The sequence below is a fragment of the Sciurus carolinensis genome, chromosome 11, assembly GCF_902686445.1.
Source record: "Sciurus carolinensis chromosome 11, mSciCar1.2, whole genome shotgun sequence".
Classification (NCBI taxonomy): Eukaryota; Metazoa; Chordata; class Mammalia; order Rodentia; family Sciuridae; genus Sciurus; species Sciurus carolinensis.
The window spans coordinates 101550774-101565987 of NC_062223.1; the positions used below are offsets into that span (position 1 = coordinate 101550774).

General features: G+C 37.8%; 1 protein-coding gene across 3 annotated transcripts in view; it reads left to right on the top strand.

Annotated features, from left to right (window-relative positions):
- Arhgap42 (Rho GTPase activating protein 42) overlaps positions 1-15214 on the top strand; it is a 273624-nt gene that overhangs the window by 231265 nt on the left and 27145 nt on the right. For all 3 annotated transcript variants that reach the window (XM_047516700.1, XM_047516699.1, XM_047516701.1), the window contains 7 exons: positions 754-838; positions 1434-1492; positions 4105-4210; positions 9063-9222; positions 10910-11054; positions 12334-12714; positions 13090-13246. In XM_047516700.1, the coding sequence (XP_047372656.1) occupies positions 754-838; positions 1434-1492; positions 4105-4210; positions 9063-9222; positions 10910-11054; positions 12334-12714; positions 13090-13246 (1093 nt within the window). The remainder of the gene's footprint in view (positions 1-753; positions 839-1433; positions 1493-4104; positions 4211-9062; positions 9223-10909; positions 11055-12333; positions 12715-13089; positions 13247-15214) is intronic.

Genomic DNA, 15214 nt, shown 5'->3' on the forward strand with positions numbered 1-15214 from the left:
TAACACAAACTATAAATGTCTTTGAAATATAGATGATTGTTTGTCTCTGAGTATTTTCAAATATTTAAAATTGTTACAATTCAGTTTTTGTTGGGGGAGGAGCAGTGGGGACAGAGAGAGGGGACAGTGCTTGAGATCAAACCCAGGGCCTCACAGTTGCTAAGCATATGCTCTGCCACTGAGCTGTACCCCTAGCTCCTGAACTGTTCTTAGTAATCACCTGTAATATATGAACAGTCAGAATCTCAGGGGGCATTTTTATAAAGTTGGACTTTTTCCCCAGCTTTCTTTAGCTTGCTAGAGATACAGTAAGATGCATGGATTCCAGAATCACAGTACCCAACATGAAATCCCAGCTCAGCCACTTAAAACCTTTGTGACCTTAGGGAATTGTTTAATCTCTCTGTGTTTCAGCCTCCTCATTTATAGACTGGGGATAATAGTTCCTCTTAAGAGTTGTGAGAATTGAATATGTTAATCCACACAAAGCACTTAAAAACATGCCAGATGCCCATGAAGCACTCTGTCATGTTAACAATTAACAATAATTTGATCTGGGGGACTCTTATTCCCTAGATATCTTTGAAGTTTGGGCTGAGAGTGAGCGTCCTACCAGCTCACACTAATGGTGATCCTAAAGTTAACTATCAGTGCCCTCAGAATCCCTCTCTCTACTTACTTCATGTTCATTTTTATAACAGCGCAAGTAATGTTTTGAATTGCAGAGATTAAATATCTTTTTATTCTTTCCAGCTCCAAAGTCCCCTCCTGATATCGACATTGATATTGAGCTGTGGGACAATAAGACCATAACGAGTGGGCTGAAAAACTACCTCAGGTGAGGGCTTGGACTCCTGGCACTCTGGATGCGGCTCTCACCCCTCTGAGGGCAGCGATCACATGACCTCGGGGGTCCTGTTCACCAACTCCACTCCTTTATACAAGGCCTTCCCTGGAGGCCTTGCACAAGGCAATAACACCTGCAGCCAGCATTCTGGAACTCCCACTTGCTTTTCCAATAGTGATACCAACGAGTTAGTATTTTTTGTTTCAGATTGAGTTTGTATGTGAGGTCTTCACATATTTTTAAGCAAATTGATATAATTTTTTACAAAAACTACTATTCACATAACAGACAGGTTTTGTTCCTGAAGTTAGTTCTCTTGAAGTGGAAGTTTTGTCTCCCCGCCTCCCCTTTTAATACAGCTGTTGCAAGAAGTACTAAGGGTCATTGATGTTTTTGAGGTCTGCACTCTAGGACTGCTTGGAATCTGTCTACTAAGACCTTATAGTACCTAATCACCTACTTCTTATAGTTTTATATATTAATTTTTAGTTGACAAAATATAATCAACCACTGAAACTTTGGGGGTGGGGGACAGTGAGGGCAAAAGATAATGCCATTCTAAACCTGCTTTGCCTCTCCATCATAGGTGCCTTGCAGAACCACTGATGACTTACAAGTTGCACAAAGACTTTATTGTTGCTGTTAGTAAGTACACTTGGCATCTGATGCATATGATTGGTGTAGTTGTATACTGTACTTCTTAGACGTATAGGTTTAAATCTTCTAGTTGACCACCTCTCCCCAAATCAGTGGAGTCAAAGAAATTGATAGGGAAGGAAAAGGGATGGGAAAAGAAGGGAACTGTGAAATGAAATCGACCAAATTATGCTATGTACATAAATGAGTATACCACAATAAAATCTACCCATATGTATATCTATAACGCACCAATTAAAAATAAATAAATACATAGAAGGAAGACCAGTAGAGTAGAGGAAGAGGAATGTAGGGAGGGAAGAAGGGTGGGAAAGTGAAAGGCCTGGGAATTCAAATAAAGCAAATTATAATCCATGAATGATTATATGAAAACCAAGTCCACTGTTACCTATAACTATAAATGCACCAATAAAAACTATTTAAAATTTTCAAATGATATTTAATAGCTTATAAGAATTGCAGAATGAACTCAGTGTTTTGCCACTTACTATGATCTCATTGGGGTGACAGTCTGGTATGATTAGAAAGGGCCACAAAGAAATCCTGATTTCATATTACTTAAGTGACCAATACCAACTTCTTGTGAGGGCAACTTTATAATTAAAAAATAGAAACTTCAAATATGTACAGTTATGCCATGAAAAACACTTCTGTCCTATATTCCTAAATCTGGAAAGAAGAGTCAGATATTTTTGGCCAGCCACAGATACTCCCACCAACCCATTTCCCTGGCATTATATTTATTTGTGATAATCACGTACTTTTCACATTTTCTTAGCTCTTGACTGCCACAATAGATATGTATTGTATATGTATATGTATATGTATGAATAGATAGATTTAAATAATTAGTAGATAGGTTGAAAAATTCAGAAGGCGAGGGGTTGGAAGATAGCAACAAACAGGTCCTGAGAAGTTAGTAGAACATACTTTCCAGCCATTGAGACTGAAGTGCAGATTGCCATCTGAGCCCATCGCTACGTGTTACAGTTCCAAGTTAACATTCTATTGTTAGGTTGTATAAGGCATGACTGTACTTAAGAGTATTTTTCACAGTCCAAGAAAGAAATCAGTTGCATTAGTTTACTGCCACACATTATAATGTCACAGAAGATGCTGTCTGCTGATGAAGGTGTCAGATAAAGTTGAATGACTTGGGTTTTCAGTTCATGGCCAACCCCATGACCTGTGAAACACCTGTGCTGCTTAGCTTTCTTCTGAAAGCTCTCCATGCTGCATTCCCTCCACAGGAACTTCTCTTTGTAAAATAATCTGTACCTAAGAAAATATATAACCCCAACCTTTCATTTTACTGACAAGTAAATCAGAACCCAAGCAGGTGACTTGTCCAAGGATGCTAGTAAATTTATGGCAAAACAAGGGCTTCCCACTAGTTGTTGTTTGTGTTTTTATTTGGGGTTTGTTTTATTTCCCTCTCTGACTCTTAACATAGAACCCTTTCATACAGAGAGATTTTGTTTCAGAGCAAGTGTCATTTGAGCCATTTGTCTAAAACTTGGCTAAAGTGGTTAAAATGAACTGTTTGTCTTGATCCTCCTCTGAACCTTCTCGCACTGTCTCACACATGAGTTTTGGGGAACACCTCACATCCAAACCATAAGAATGGTATTTAAAATATATCCTGACAGCAGAATGCGTTTTGATTCATTGTACACATCTGCTGTCATGCATAACTAAATAGAACAAACAATAAAAAAAAATCCTGATACATAAGAACTCATCTTTTGTCTAAATCAAGGATGGTTCTATTAATTAGATGCTAAATTAGGTTATTTAGAAAAATCCATAATGGGGAAGTAACTCAAAACCTAAGAGGTGTGTCGCAGAATTCTTTGACAGGGAAGGGGCCAGGCCTTCTGTGACCTGCACCTAGGAACCGTAAAGTTTCAGAGTGACATTTTTCTTCTCACTCTTTCTGCAGGGTCTCTCCTCTCTGATCTTTGTTGTATTTCTGTCTCATTCTTATCTCCCTTTCCACTCAGATTTTCTTACTTGCATTTGGTCATCCAGCCGTGGGGGTGACTGCCTTTTTACATGATCTGCCTTTCCATATACCTTTCCTCACCCAGTATCCAAATAGCTGGGCCTCCATTTACATAATAATACTTAATAAAAGGCACTCTTTTTTTTTTTTTTTCCTATGACTCTGTAAATTTAGCAGAGGAATCTGGGCTTTCTCTGGTTGCCTGGGGTTTGATCTCTAGGACAGTTCTATGTGGTAGTGTTTAAGGCATCATCATACACAATTGATCTGCACTAATTGCTGTTAATTCACATTTCTAAAGGTAATATTCTGCCCTGGGTTGCCAAACTCAAGCAGGTGATGAGTTGTGATTATACGGAAGCATGTAGTTCAGTAACTAAGAGTGCATGTGTAGAATCCAAAGAACTGAATCTGTTTGGCTTTACTTCCTAACTTCATGACCAGGAATTAGTGCTTTTGATGATAATAGAACTACACGAAGCAATGCTTGTAAGGCACGAGGGGTGGGGGTGTGATGATGTTAAATTACCGATGTTTATGTACACATTTGAATGCAAGTAAAACTTGAGCATTTGCAACCTTTATCACATCACAGAATCGGATGACCAGAACTACAGAGTGGAGGCTGTACACGCACTGGTGCACAAATTGCCAGAGAAAAACAGAGAGATGCTGGACATCTTAATAAAGCACCTGGTCAAGTAATTCTCCAACTTATATTGTTTATTTAATTACTTGTTCAAAGTGAAACTTGTTTATGACTGTATAAGATATATAGTGGTGCTGTATCATTGCCATTGTGATCAGTCCATTGACTGTGTATGTTTGTGTACACTTTTATATGTTTTAATATGCAAATGATTATGTAATTTGCAATTGTTCAGCTAATGATAAAACACTTAGGTGTCAATTTCAAAATGTGTGAAGGTTTTTGCCCAGTTCTTTTAAGTGTATGGTAACCAGTGATTCTGAAGACCAGTGCTCTGTGTTACTAACGTCAACAAGTTCCTAGATCGAATATTAGATTTCTTCCCTAGGTTCAGTTTTCTCTTGGTCTCTGAAAACTTTTCTGACTTTGCTGTTAGTTCATCTATTTACTTAAATATCTTTGTCAATAGGTGATAGATAACCAGTGAAATAGATATTGTTTTTACTCAGAGGTTTCCAGAGAAACAAGAAGTAATAGGGTTTGTAGGAGAGAAAGCAAAAGTGAGAGAGATTGATTGATTTTAAGGAATTTGCTCACACAATTGTGGAAGCTGGGAGTTTTTGAAATCTGTAGGTCTGGCTGGCAGGCTGGAGATCCAGAGAAAAGTTAAAGTTGCAGCTCAATCGCAGAAAAATCCATAGAGTAAAGGGAAGGGAACAGGGTAGGGAGGGGTAGAGGCAGAGGGGAAGTACTGGGGACTGAATTAGAGCAAATTATATTCTATGCTTTTATAATCATATCAAAATGAATCCTAATGTTATATATAACTAAAAAGAACCAGTAAAAATAAAAAATACAAATTTGTAGCTCAAATAAGGAGGCTGTAGGAGGCAGAATTCCTTTCTCCTTTGGAAATTCTTTTTTTTTTTTCCCCTCCTAAGATCTTTGGCTGATTGAAAAAGGTCCACCCACCTATCAACAGTAGTCCGTTCTATTTAAAGTATAGCCATTTAAATGTCAATCTCATCTGAAAAATACCCCAGAAATACTGGGTTGATTTTTGGATGAAACATCTACAAGTATTGTGGTCTAGCAAAGTTGATATATCAAATTAATCATCAGATGTATCTACCTCTCTGGAGTTTGAAAGATACATACATACAACACATATTTAATAATAAAGAAGTTTCTTTGCCATGTTTCTGGAAACAAAAGTATAAATTCAGTTTTCAACTTACTTAAGAACTACCTTACAGCATCATTGACCATTTAGTAAGGATAGTTTTCATTTTAATGAGTACCAAAAAATTCTCTCTTGTTTACCACAAGGGTTTACCCAATTTATGCTCATTTGAGCCACGCACATTTGAAATAATGTTACATAAACATGTTCATAGTTCTCATCTTAACTTGCAGGCTTTGAGATGTGAATGCTCCCCATATACACCACCACCACTTAAAATAAAAAAATAAATTCACTAGAAACACCATCATTCAAAGTTTATCATTAACTATTGACCCACAGCAGCACTTCTCTTAGCTAATGAGCAAAGGACTCACTGTTCTTGGCCAGGAATGGTTTTGAATTGCCTGAAATTCAGCCATACTGTTTATTAGGCATTATCTTGCCTGTCTTAAAGGTAATTTTCTAGCAATGCCTTTTTTAAAATGTGCTTTTAAAAGCCACATGAATGTCTCATAAAATGTTTTGGTTTAGTTAGGCAGAATGTTAGGTTAACTCAAGCTTTACCCTTAATGTGGCTGTGTGACTTCGATCCTGGTAGAAGCAGGGCAGAGTATCTGCCCATGAAAGAGTGTTTAAAATTGTCCATGCTTCACCACCATTCCTGGGTCCTTGAACTTATAATAGGTCAAATGCAAATGCATGAGGTCCTGGGTTTGAACTTATAATAGGTCAAATGCAAATGCATGAGGTCCTGGGTTTGATCCCCAGCACCATGCATGCATGCACACATGCACACTCACACACACACAAAGCTATGCAAGAAGCCAGGTGTGGTGGTGCACACTTGCAATCCCAGCTACTCAGCAATTGAGGCTGGAGTTTGTGACCAGCCTGGGCAACTTAGCAAGACCTTATCTCAAAATAAAATTTAAAAGTTGGTGGTGGTGAAGGGGGTGTTTCAGAGTCATAGAACACTTGCCAGGTGTGCACAAAGCCTTGAGTTCCACCCCAGTACCTCTAGAGAGAGGGAAAAAAAATCTAAAAGATGAAGCCCCACTGAGTAAGCAGCCCCTGTGGGATGTGTCTCCAGGTCTGTGCTAACTTGAGTAACAGAATCCTTGGTAGCTGAAAACCTTCCATGACTGAAAAACAAAAACGAAAACAAAAAAACTTAAAACCAGTGAATCAAGTTGGGATTTCAAAGATCAAAGGACTGATTCCAAATCCCCATTAATTAGATTTGAGAAATAGTATAAATCATTGCTTCCTTTCTAAAAAGCCTTTGTGAGAGGATCTTTAAAACAAAGGCTATAGTGTCATTTTTAAACTGCTTAATCATTATTTTATGTAATCTAATGCCCCAAAAAGAAACTGAGGGAAGAAAAAAGACAAGTATACATTTATGGAGTTTAATATAACATTCTTATTTATTGTTTTCTTCCTTTTTTTATTTGTTCCTGTGGATTTGAATTACTGCCTGGTGTTGTTATTAGTCCGGTAAAACCTCACTCTTACCTACTTCCTTTGTGTGGTTATTGTCAAGTACATGACATCTCTAAATGTGGTAGGTCCAATAGTACAGGAGTTTGTAGCTGTTAAGTGGCCCAGGAGAAGGGAAGTTCAATGAAGAGAAAATTGGTCGTCAAAATGCTCCTTCTTGTATATAATGTATTAATCAACTCTGCTTTTCAAAACACATCAAGGTTTTAAGATTTACTCCATATTTACTCTGAGCCTAATATTAGTGTTATTCCATTTTATTTGCATTATGCAACTATGACATTTTAGTAGGTATGCCTTAAGTCAATTTTACTTTAAGGGAGAATATTCTATTGAGATCATATTTAAATTAAATTCATTTATCTGATGCTCTTAACAGCCCTATTTAGGATTGGTATATGTAACTTAAAGATGAGAAAACCAAAGCCAAGAGATACTGATTAACTTGGCCAACGTCACTCAGCTTCTAAGAAACGAGGTCAAACTTTGAATCTAGATAGGCTCTGCCTTTACATACTGCTTTCCATAGTAGATTGCCTAATGCGTATCAATAAATTAATATATAATAATAGAATAGAAAAAAGGAAACCTGAATTGAAACTCTTCTTCTTCTAACTTAAAGCCCTTTTCGCTAGTGCCTTTTTTTGGTGGGGAGGAGAATACCAGGGATTGAATTCGACCACTGAGCCACATCCCCAGTCCTATTTTGTATTGTATTTAGAGACAGGGTCTCATTGAGTTGTTTAGCACCTCACTTTTGCTGAAGCTGACTTTGAACTCTCAATCCTCCTGCCTCAGCCTCCTGAGCTGCTGGGATTACAGGTGTGCAGCACTCACCCAGCTTAGCTAGTATTTTCTTGAGCTCTAGGAAAAAAATTTAGTCAACACAGAGGTCAGGTCTTCCTGTCATGTGTCTAGAGTTGCATGGATATCCAGAAGCCTGGATTTTCCATAAAATGTTGCTTTTGGTCTTGAAACACAGTTGGTGATCAGACATCAACTTGATATTGTGTTTTATTCTTTCCTAGAGCTTTACATTCCAACATCCTGACTGGAATAAGATAGAAAAATCAGTGGTTATACTAGAAGATTAGTCAAATCAATGAAATTCCCTCTTAAGAATGTATCCAATTTCCAGAATAAATTATTAAACTAGTTTAAGTCATTTTTGGTAGTTGCTGGAGTTACTTGTCTCCAGTCATTGATATTTGAGATTTTAAATGATGCTGCCACATCTGCTTGTCTCACTATTTCCCTAGAATGGTGCCTGACTCTAGGAGGCACTTGAGGCATTCAGGAAAGTTTTAGATGGAACAAAAGGAAAAAGGAAGAGGGAACAAATCCATGTATTGTCCAGTGATATATCTGGGGAACTCAAGGAAACCCTTGGCTTGCAATGAGAAGATCTGAAATGAAATAATACCTCTTCCTAATTTGCATTACCTCATGTATATCATTTTCAGTTTAAAGAGCCTGTAAGGTTTTTTCTCTGTCTAGTAAGGTAACAGAATGTAATGATTAATGCAATAATGTATATGAAGAAGCCTGAAATGGGTTCTCAATAATGTGCTTGAGTCCAAATACAATGGCAACTAACTTAATCATCTGTTCTAAAAGAAGTAGAATATAATAGAAAATTCCAAATAGTAGAAGATCTTGTGGTAATTTTACTCAATTTAGAAAAATCAAGATTTTTTTTTCTCTTCAATAGAAATAATTACCCTTTGTAATTATTAGTTTTATTTGGGCTAATGTTAAGGTTTTATATCTTCTAAACTTTTTAATTGACACATAGTAATTGTAGATATTTATGGTATAGTGTGACAATTCAATGTATATTATCTGTACTGATCAAATCAGGACAATTATAGCCTTTCCATTTCCTTAAACATTTATCATTTTTTTGTGTTAGGAACCTGAGTGGGGAGAGGTGATACAGGGAGGTTGAATAAGGGATAACAAAATGCACTTAGGAAGAATAAATTCTAATGTTCAATGGGACAGTAAGGTGACTTCAGTTTAAAACAATTCATTAAATTTTTAGAAGGATCTTTTTGCATCTCTTTTTAGACTGTTATCTTCTCATGCCAACTGAGACTGTGAAAATTAGACCACAATGACTTACAGGTTTTACAATCTTTGTCACAAGTTTGATAGAAAAGAATATTTCCTAATTATTAAACATTTAACTTAAGATATTTTTATTCTGTATTTGCAGAGTATCACTACATAGCCAACAAAATCTCATGACTGTCTCAAATCTTGGTGTCATATTTGGTCCAACTCTGATGAGAGCCCAGGAGGAAACTGTAGCTGCCATGATGAATATAAAATTTCAGAACATAGTGGTTGAAATTCTGATAGAGCACTATGAAAAGGTAGGCTGGATTTTCCTGTGCAAATAGAAAGTTATATTTCATGCTTTAAAAATAGAATTTGCATTTGTATTGTCTTTGAACTTTACATTGTGATTTGAGATTCCTATAAAATGCCCACCTTGTCAGTGTTGTGGAAATTACTTCTTCTCAAGAACTCTGATTTTTTTGGTGTTGTTCACTTGTTCATTGCTTCTCCACATCCTTCAAGTGGCTTGTTTTCTTTTCTTCTGCATCATTTGCTTTCTTTTTTTAATTATTTATTTTTTTACAGACTACATTTTGATTCATTGTACACAAATGGGGCACGTCATTTCCTTTCTATGGTTCTACATGATGTAGATTCATACCACTCATGTAATCATACGTGTACATAGGGGAATGATGTCTCTCATTCCACCATTTTTCATACCCCCTCCCTCTCATTTCCTTCTACATAATCTAAAGTTCCTCCATTCTTCTCTCACTCCCACCCCCATTATATATCATCATCTACCTCTCAGGGAAAATATTCAACTGATGTTGTCTTTAGCATTTATGTAGTTAGTTTATTACTTATATTCAGAAGTACCTTAAAATCTCTTTGTGGTAAAGTTTATTTTAACCTTCACTCTCTGTCTTTCTGGAATGATCCTCTTAATTGCATGTTAAAGTTAAGATTCTTAATAAGAGAAAAAATAGAGGATGGAGATTTGAAGTTCTCTCTTTCCAACCTCTGAGGAAGATTTCCTTGAACAGTGAGATCTTGGACTAACTATAAAAATAAGAAACTATAAAAACCTATTTAACTGGATTATTAAGCAAAATCAGCCATTATAGCCTACTTATTCAAAACCCCATTTGTCTGATCTGTTCCTTGTGAGAGAATGACCACATCCCTCTACTTCCCAGGATCCCTTCCTTGTGCCCACAGAAGAATGAATGTCCTAAACCAGGTGTAATGGTACACACCTGTAATCCCAGCTATCTGGGAGGCAAGAAGAGCACAAGTTGGAGGCCAGCCTTGGCAACTAAGTGAGCCTCTGTCTCAAAATTAAAAAAAAAATATTTATTTTTTTAAATGACTAGGGCTAGGTATACTCAATGGTAGAATAGTTCTGAGTTCAAGTCCCAATATCAAAAAAAAAAAAAAAAAAAAAGAGAGAGAGTCTTTAATGACTTAGGTTGCAAACTCTCTCAGGATCCAAGAGCACAATGCTGCACCCAGTGGCTGTGCTTACTTCTCTCTGTACAGCTAGTCACATACCTTGACAGTGAAGAGCCAACAGACTGACATCAACTTCTCCTGGAAGCAAGGAGCCATTCTGCTGGAGAAATGACAGATTGAGCATCTTTTACTCAAGTCATGTTCTTCCAAGATAAAGGTGGAAAGAGAATATTACTGTAAAAAGAATTGATATGTCTTGACATAGACACTTACTCATATTTATAAAGTTTTTAAAGCTTCCGGGAGATCTTCTGAATGTCACTATTGGGATATGAATGAAAATAAAAAGGGAAACCTAGAAGCATTACTTGTTAAATGGGATAGGAAGTTATCATTGCTCCAGGACGTTCTTTTTTTCTTTTTTTTCCTGTCTCAAACATCTTTGGTAGTTCTAAGATGATTTAGTAGCTCTGAAAGCTTGTTTGACGATGCACGTGGCAATTTCAGCCTTTTTTGACCTCAGTTCATTTTTCTTCTATGTAGATTTTTCATACCGCTCCAGACCCAAGCATTCCTCTTCCTCAGCCTCAGTCTCGGTCTGGATCCCGAAGGACTAGAGCAATCTGCCTCTCCACCGGCTCCCGGAAGCCCAGAGGGAGGTATACGCCATGCCTGGCAGAGCCTGATAGTAAGTATGCCTGGTCTTAGGGAGATGCTTTCTTCATTGTTTAATTCATTTTGATCTCACTTCATTGGCATTTAGGTAGAAAGAGAAAATCTTCTCACTGAGGCTCTTCCTGAACGCCCCCCTCATCCAGCATTGATAATGCTCTCTGTCATCAGAGTTGTAAGGTTCCCTGGACAAGCAAATTCATTATTGCTCAAAAGAAAAGAATAGTTTACTCAATGCTCTTTTTTCTGCAGCTGTGATTGAGTACATTGGGTGCTACTTGGTAGCAGGTTTTGTCCTTTTGTCAAAATGGTAGATAAGAAAGCAAGAGAAAGTTGGACTGAAACAGTCATTTTCTTTCTTTGTTTCCTTCACATTATGTTCTTAGAATATCATCTCTTAGGTGTCAAAGTGTCTGAAAGAGAAGAGAAATAAAATGAAAACCAGTACCCCATATTATCTCTAACTTATTTGGGGCCAAGCCTCCCAGTTGGTATGGATGGCAGCCTCAACCAATGGCAATACATTTTTTACATTAAATGTGGTCTTTCTCATTTTATTTTGTACCCCCAATCCCCAATTTTTTCCCACTGCCAATATGTGATATAAAATGGATTCTAGTCATTTTTAATTCAGAAATAATTTAAATGCTTTATTATGGCTTCTCTAATTTTTCTGTTATACTTTCCTTTAGGAACATTGAAAAACAAAACTATTTAAGCAACGAGTTTCTTATGTTGCTGTACTCTTAGTAAGAAAAGGGAAATCTCTTTTCTTTGAAAATTGTGAGAAGTTTATAATTTGCTGACAACATTGTTGGTACCTTTTGAATGGAGGAGGACTCCAGCACATTGTAACTCGAAATCACCCATGATCAGAAAAGTAAAAGAAGGCAGAAATGTATCTTTAATATACTCTGTTCCATTGGTTTCTTGTAATATCATGAGGGAATCTTATTTCTTTTACTTCTGGGTCCTGTTTCAATGGCAAATTTCGTCTGAATTCAAATCAGTTCACTTCAGAAGCAAAGTTATTACATATGGGCAGTTAGTTCATAGGTACATGCAAAATCTTCCCACAAGAGTTTTGAGACAGTGCATTCACCAAGTTCAAATGCATATTTTAAAGCCTTTCTCCAGTATTGAGGACTGCTCTCTATATCAGGCAACATCCTAATATGTCAAAGGAGTCAGGTGGCCAGGAAGCTTGTGGTGAGCTGAGAAAAGGAAGGCTTGGAGGCATGTTACCAACAGAAAGCTGCTGTTGCTCTTCCTTCTCTCCCTCCACTCCTCCTCAGGTGACTCCTATAGCAGCAGCCCAGACAGCACCCCCATGGGTAGCATTGAGTCACTCTCGTCTCACTCATCTGAACAAAACAGCACTACAAAGTCAACTTCCTGCCAGCCCAGGGAGAAATCTGGAGGGATTCCCTGGATTGCAACCCCATCATCTTCCAATGGACAGAAAAGTCTTGCTCTTTGGACAACTAGCCCTGAGTCAAGTTCTAGAGAAGATGCAACCAAAACAGATGCAGAATCAGATTGCCAGAGTGTTGCCTCAGTCACTACTCCAGGGGACGTTTCCCCACCTATAGACCTCGTCAAGAAGGGACCTTACAGCCTTTCAGGACTGAAAAGAACCTCTGCTTCCTCCCTCAGATCCATCTCTGCAGCTGAAGGTAAGCCAGATTGGAGCACGTACAAAATGTCATTGTCTTAGTGTCATTTGCTGGATTACTCAGCATGATTAAGCAGGGATAAAGTTAATGGAGGAAACTAATGATGCTTATCCACTTTGTTCCTGAGCTTGGATTTTAAAACTTCTGTGCACTGTACTTTTTCCTTGAAACTTTCCATCTCTGTGAGGTGATGTCTTTGTAATTACTGTAGATTTTGATCTCCCTGAGTGATGGGCTGCTGTGCCCAAAGAACATTCTGTACCTTCCCATTTAGTCTTGGAGAAAAATGCTTCCTTTTGTTATGCACATGTACTGTGTTATTGCTATTATTTTGTCTAATAGCACCTTGCCTGTTTTCTTGGGCTTTCTTTTTAGGAAACAAGAGCTACAGTGGATCCATTCAAAGCTTAACTTCTATAGGTTCCAAGGAGACAGCCAAAGCCACACCAAACCCAGAGCTGCCTCCAAAAATGTGCAGACGGTTAAGGCTAGACACTGCTTCAAGCAATGGCTATCAGCGACCTGGTTCAGTGTAAGTTGAGAATTTGTATATTCTGGGTCTCCCAGCAATTCACAGAATTTGAGTCTGTTCAAAAGAAACTTGGGAGTTCATAATTAACTACCCCATTTGCACAGTGGGTAAGGTCAACCTCTGTAGGACTCCATCCTTTTCTAAAAGTGATGTGGAAGTTATTATGGGTTTAGAATATATAAACAACCTCAAGGGGCAGCACTTCCCTTGAACAGAGCCATGGCTTAATTTAAGGACCTGAAAATACTTGTATAGTCAAGGGTGTCCTATAGGACTGTCCTGTAAAAGCTATGCATCTATCTCTCACCTCCCCTCTCCCTGTTACCAGTACAGCTGCTCTCTAGCTTGAGGGTTGGTTTTCTCTCCTATCCACCTTGTGTCTCCCCTACCTGAGTCCTCACTGATGTAAACAAATTCAAGAACAAGGAACATGAAAGACAAAGGGAAGAAAGTACTTGTGGTCAAAAGAAATGACCAGAAGTGTAAAGGCTGATAGGACAAGGTACATAGACAGGAACCAAAAAAGAGCAATAAGGAACAAAAGGGAAACAGACCAGCAAAATCCAGAGAGGAAACGTTTCCATCCCTTTCATTTTGTGTTCCTGAGAATTGCTGAGCATTTCCTTAATGCTCTGTGAACTCCTGTTGGGTGTCTTTACTTACGTTACCTCTTTTGAGATTCACTATGTCCTTCTGAAACAGGTAACATAAACCCCATTTTAGAGAGGATGAGAACTGATACTTAGAAAGTTTAAGCAGTTGGTCTAGGGCCTGAGATGTAGCTCAGAGACAGAGCATTTCCCTAGCATGTGCAAGTTCCTGGGTTCGATCCCCAGGACCACATACTAACAAAGTTGGTCCACACACTCTCAGCTAGTTAAGTGGCAGAGCTAGGATTCCAACACAGGGTTCTCAAACTTTAAGAGCATCAAACCCATTTTTAATATGATATTGCTGGCATTTTGATTATTCATTAATAGTCCAATAAGACTTTCATTTTTCTTTTTTTGGCTGTTTTAGGGGATTGAACCCAGGGCCTTGCCCATGCTAAGCACGTGTTCCACCACTGAGCTAGTACATGTGCCTTTTCTCAGTATGACACTGTACTAAGTCTATTCCCATAGGAATAGTGTCTTGAATTCATTTGTCCATCCTTGTCTTTGTCAAAAACCTTTAGTTAAAAAAAAAAAAAAAAAAGAAAAGAAAAAAAAACCTTTAGTTGCAGAGTGCAGAGTGCATTGATCAACACTTGTTAATCTCTCTTGGTCAGAAATTCAGTGTCGTGTGTGTGTGTGTGTGTGTGTGTGTGTGTGTGTATAATTTTTTAACTTTGTATAGTTCGTAGAATGTATAGTTCTAGACATTAAAGGAAATTAAATTTTAAACCAGTATGTCCAAGAAGATGAGAGAGTATGAACTCCATTCTTTGTGGAGGAAAGAGAAGAGTATCAGTCTCTCGATTGTAGTTAAAGTAGAAATTTAAATGAGTGTGTGTTCTATATTAGGTGTAAGTCAGCCTCAGGATTATCAGATGGCTTGGCTCTGTGAGAAGAGTGTGTTGATTAAAGGAATAATATAGATTTTAAGATAAAGTCTAGAATATCATTTAAGAAATTCAGTATTCTCTTCTGGTAAATATGGACTTGATCATCGAGGGCCCTGATTTCGTTCTACGCCTAGCAGCCCTCACCTCTTCAGATTGGAACTGGCCTCCACCCACACACTTCAGGATTCGAAACCATGTTTGAGTTCACAGATATATTCATTGAACATATTTTCAGGGTTTATCCTTTTCACTTTGTAAGAAATATGTTCACATATAAAAGACACATGAAATCAGTATTGTTTCTTCTTAGCTGTCAGAATGAACAGTAGTTCCTCTCCTGTCATGTTGATTTCATTCTTTGATTCTTTCCTTGTGGCTCCATAGGAGTCAATAACATGCTGCCTGCTGGGAGCAGAGTGAGG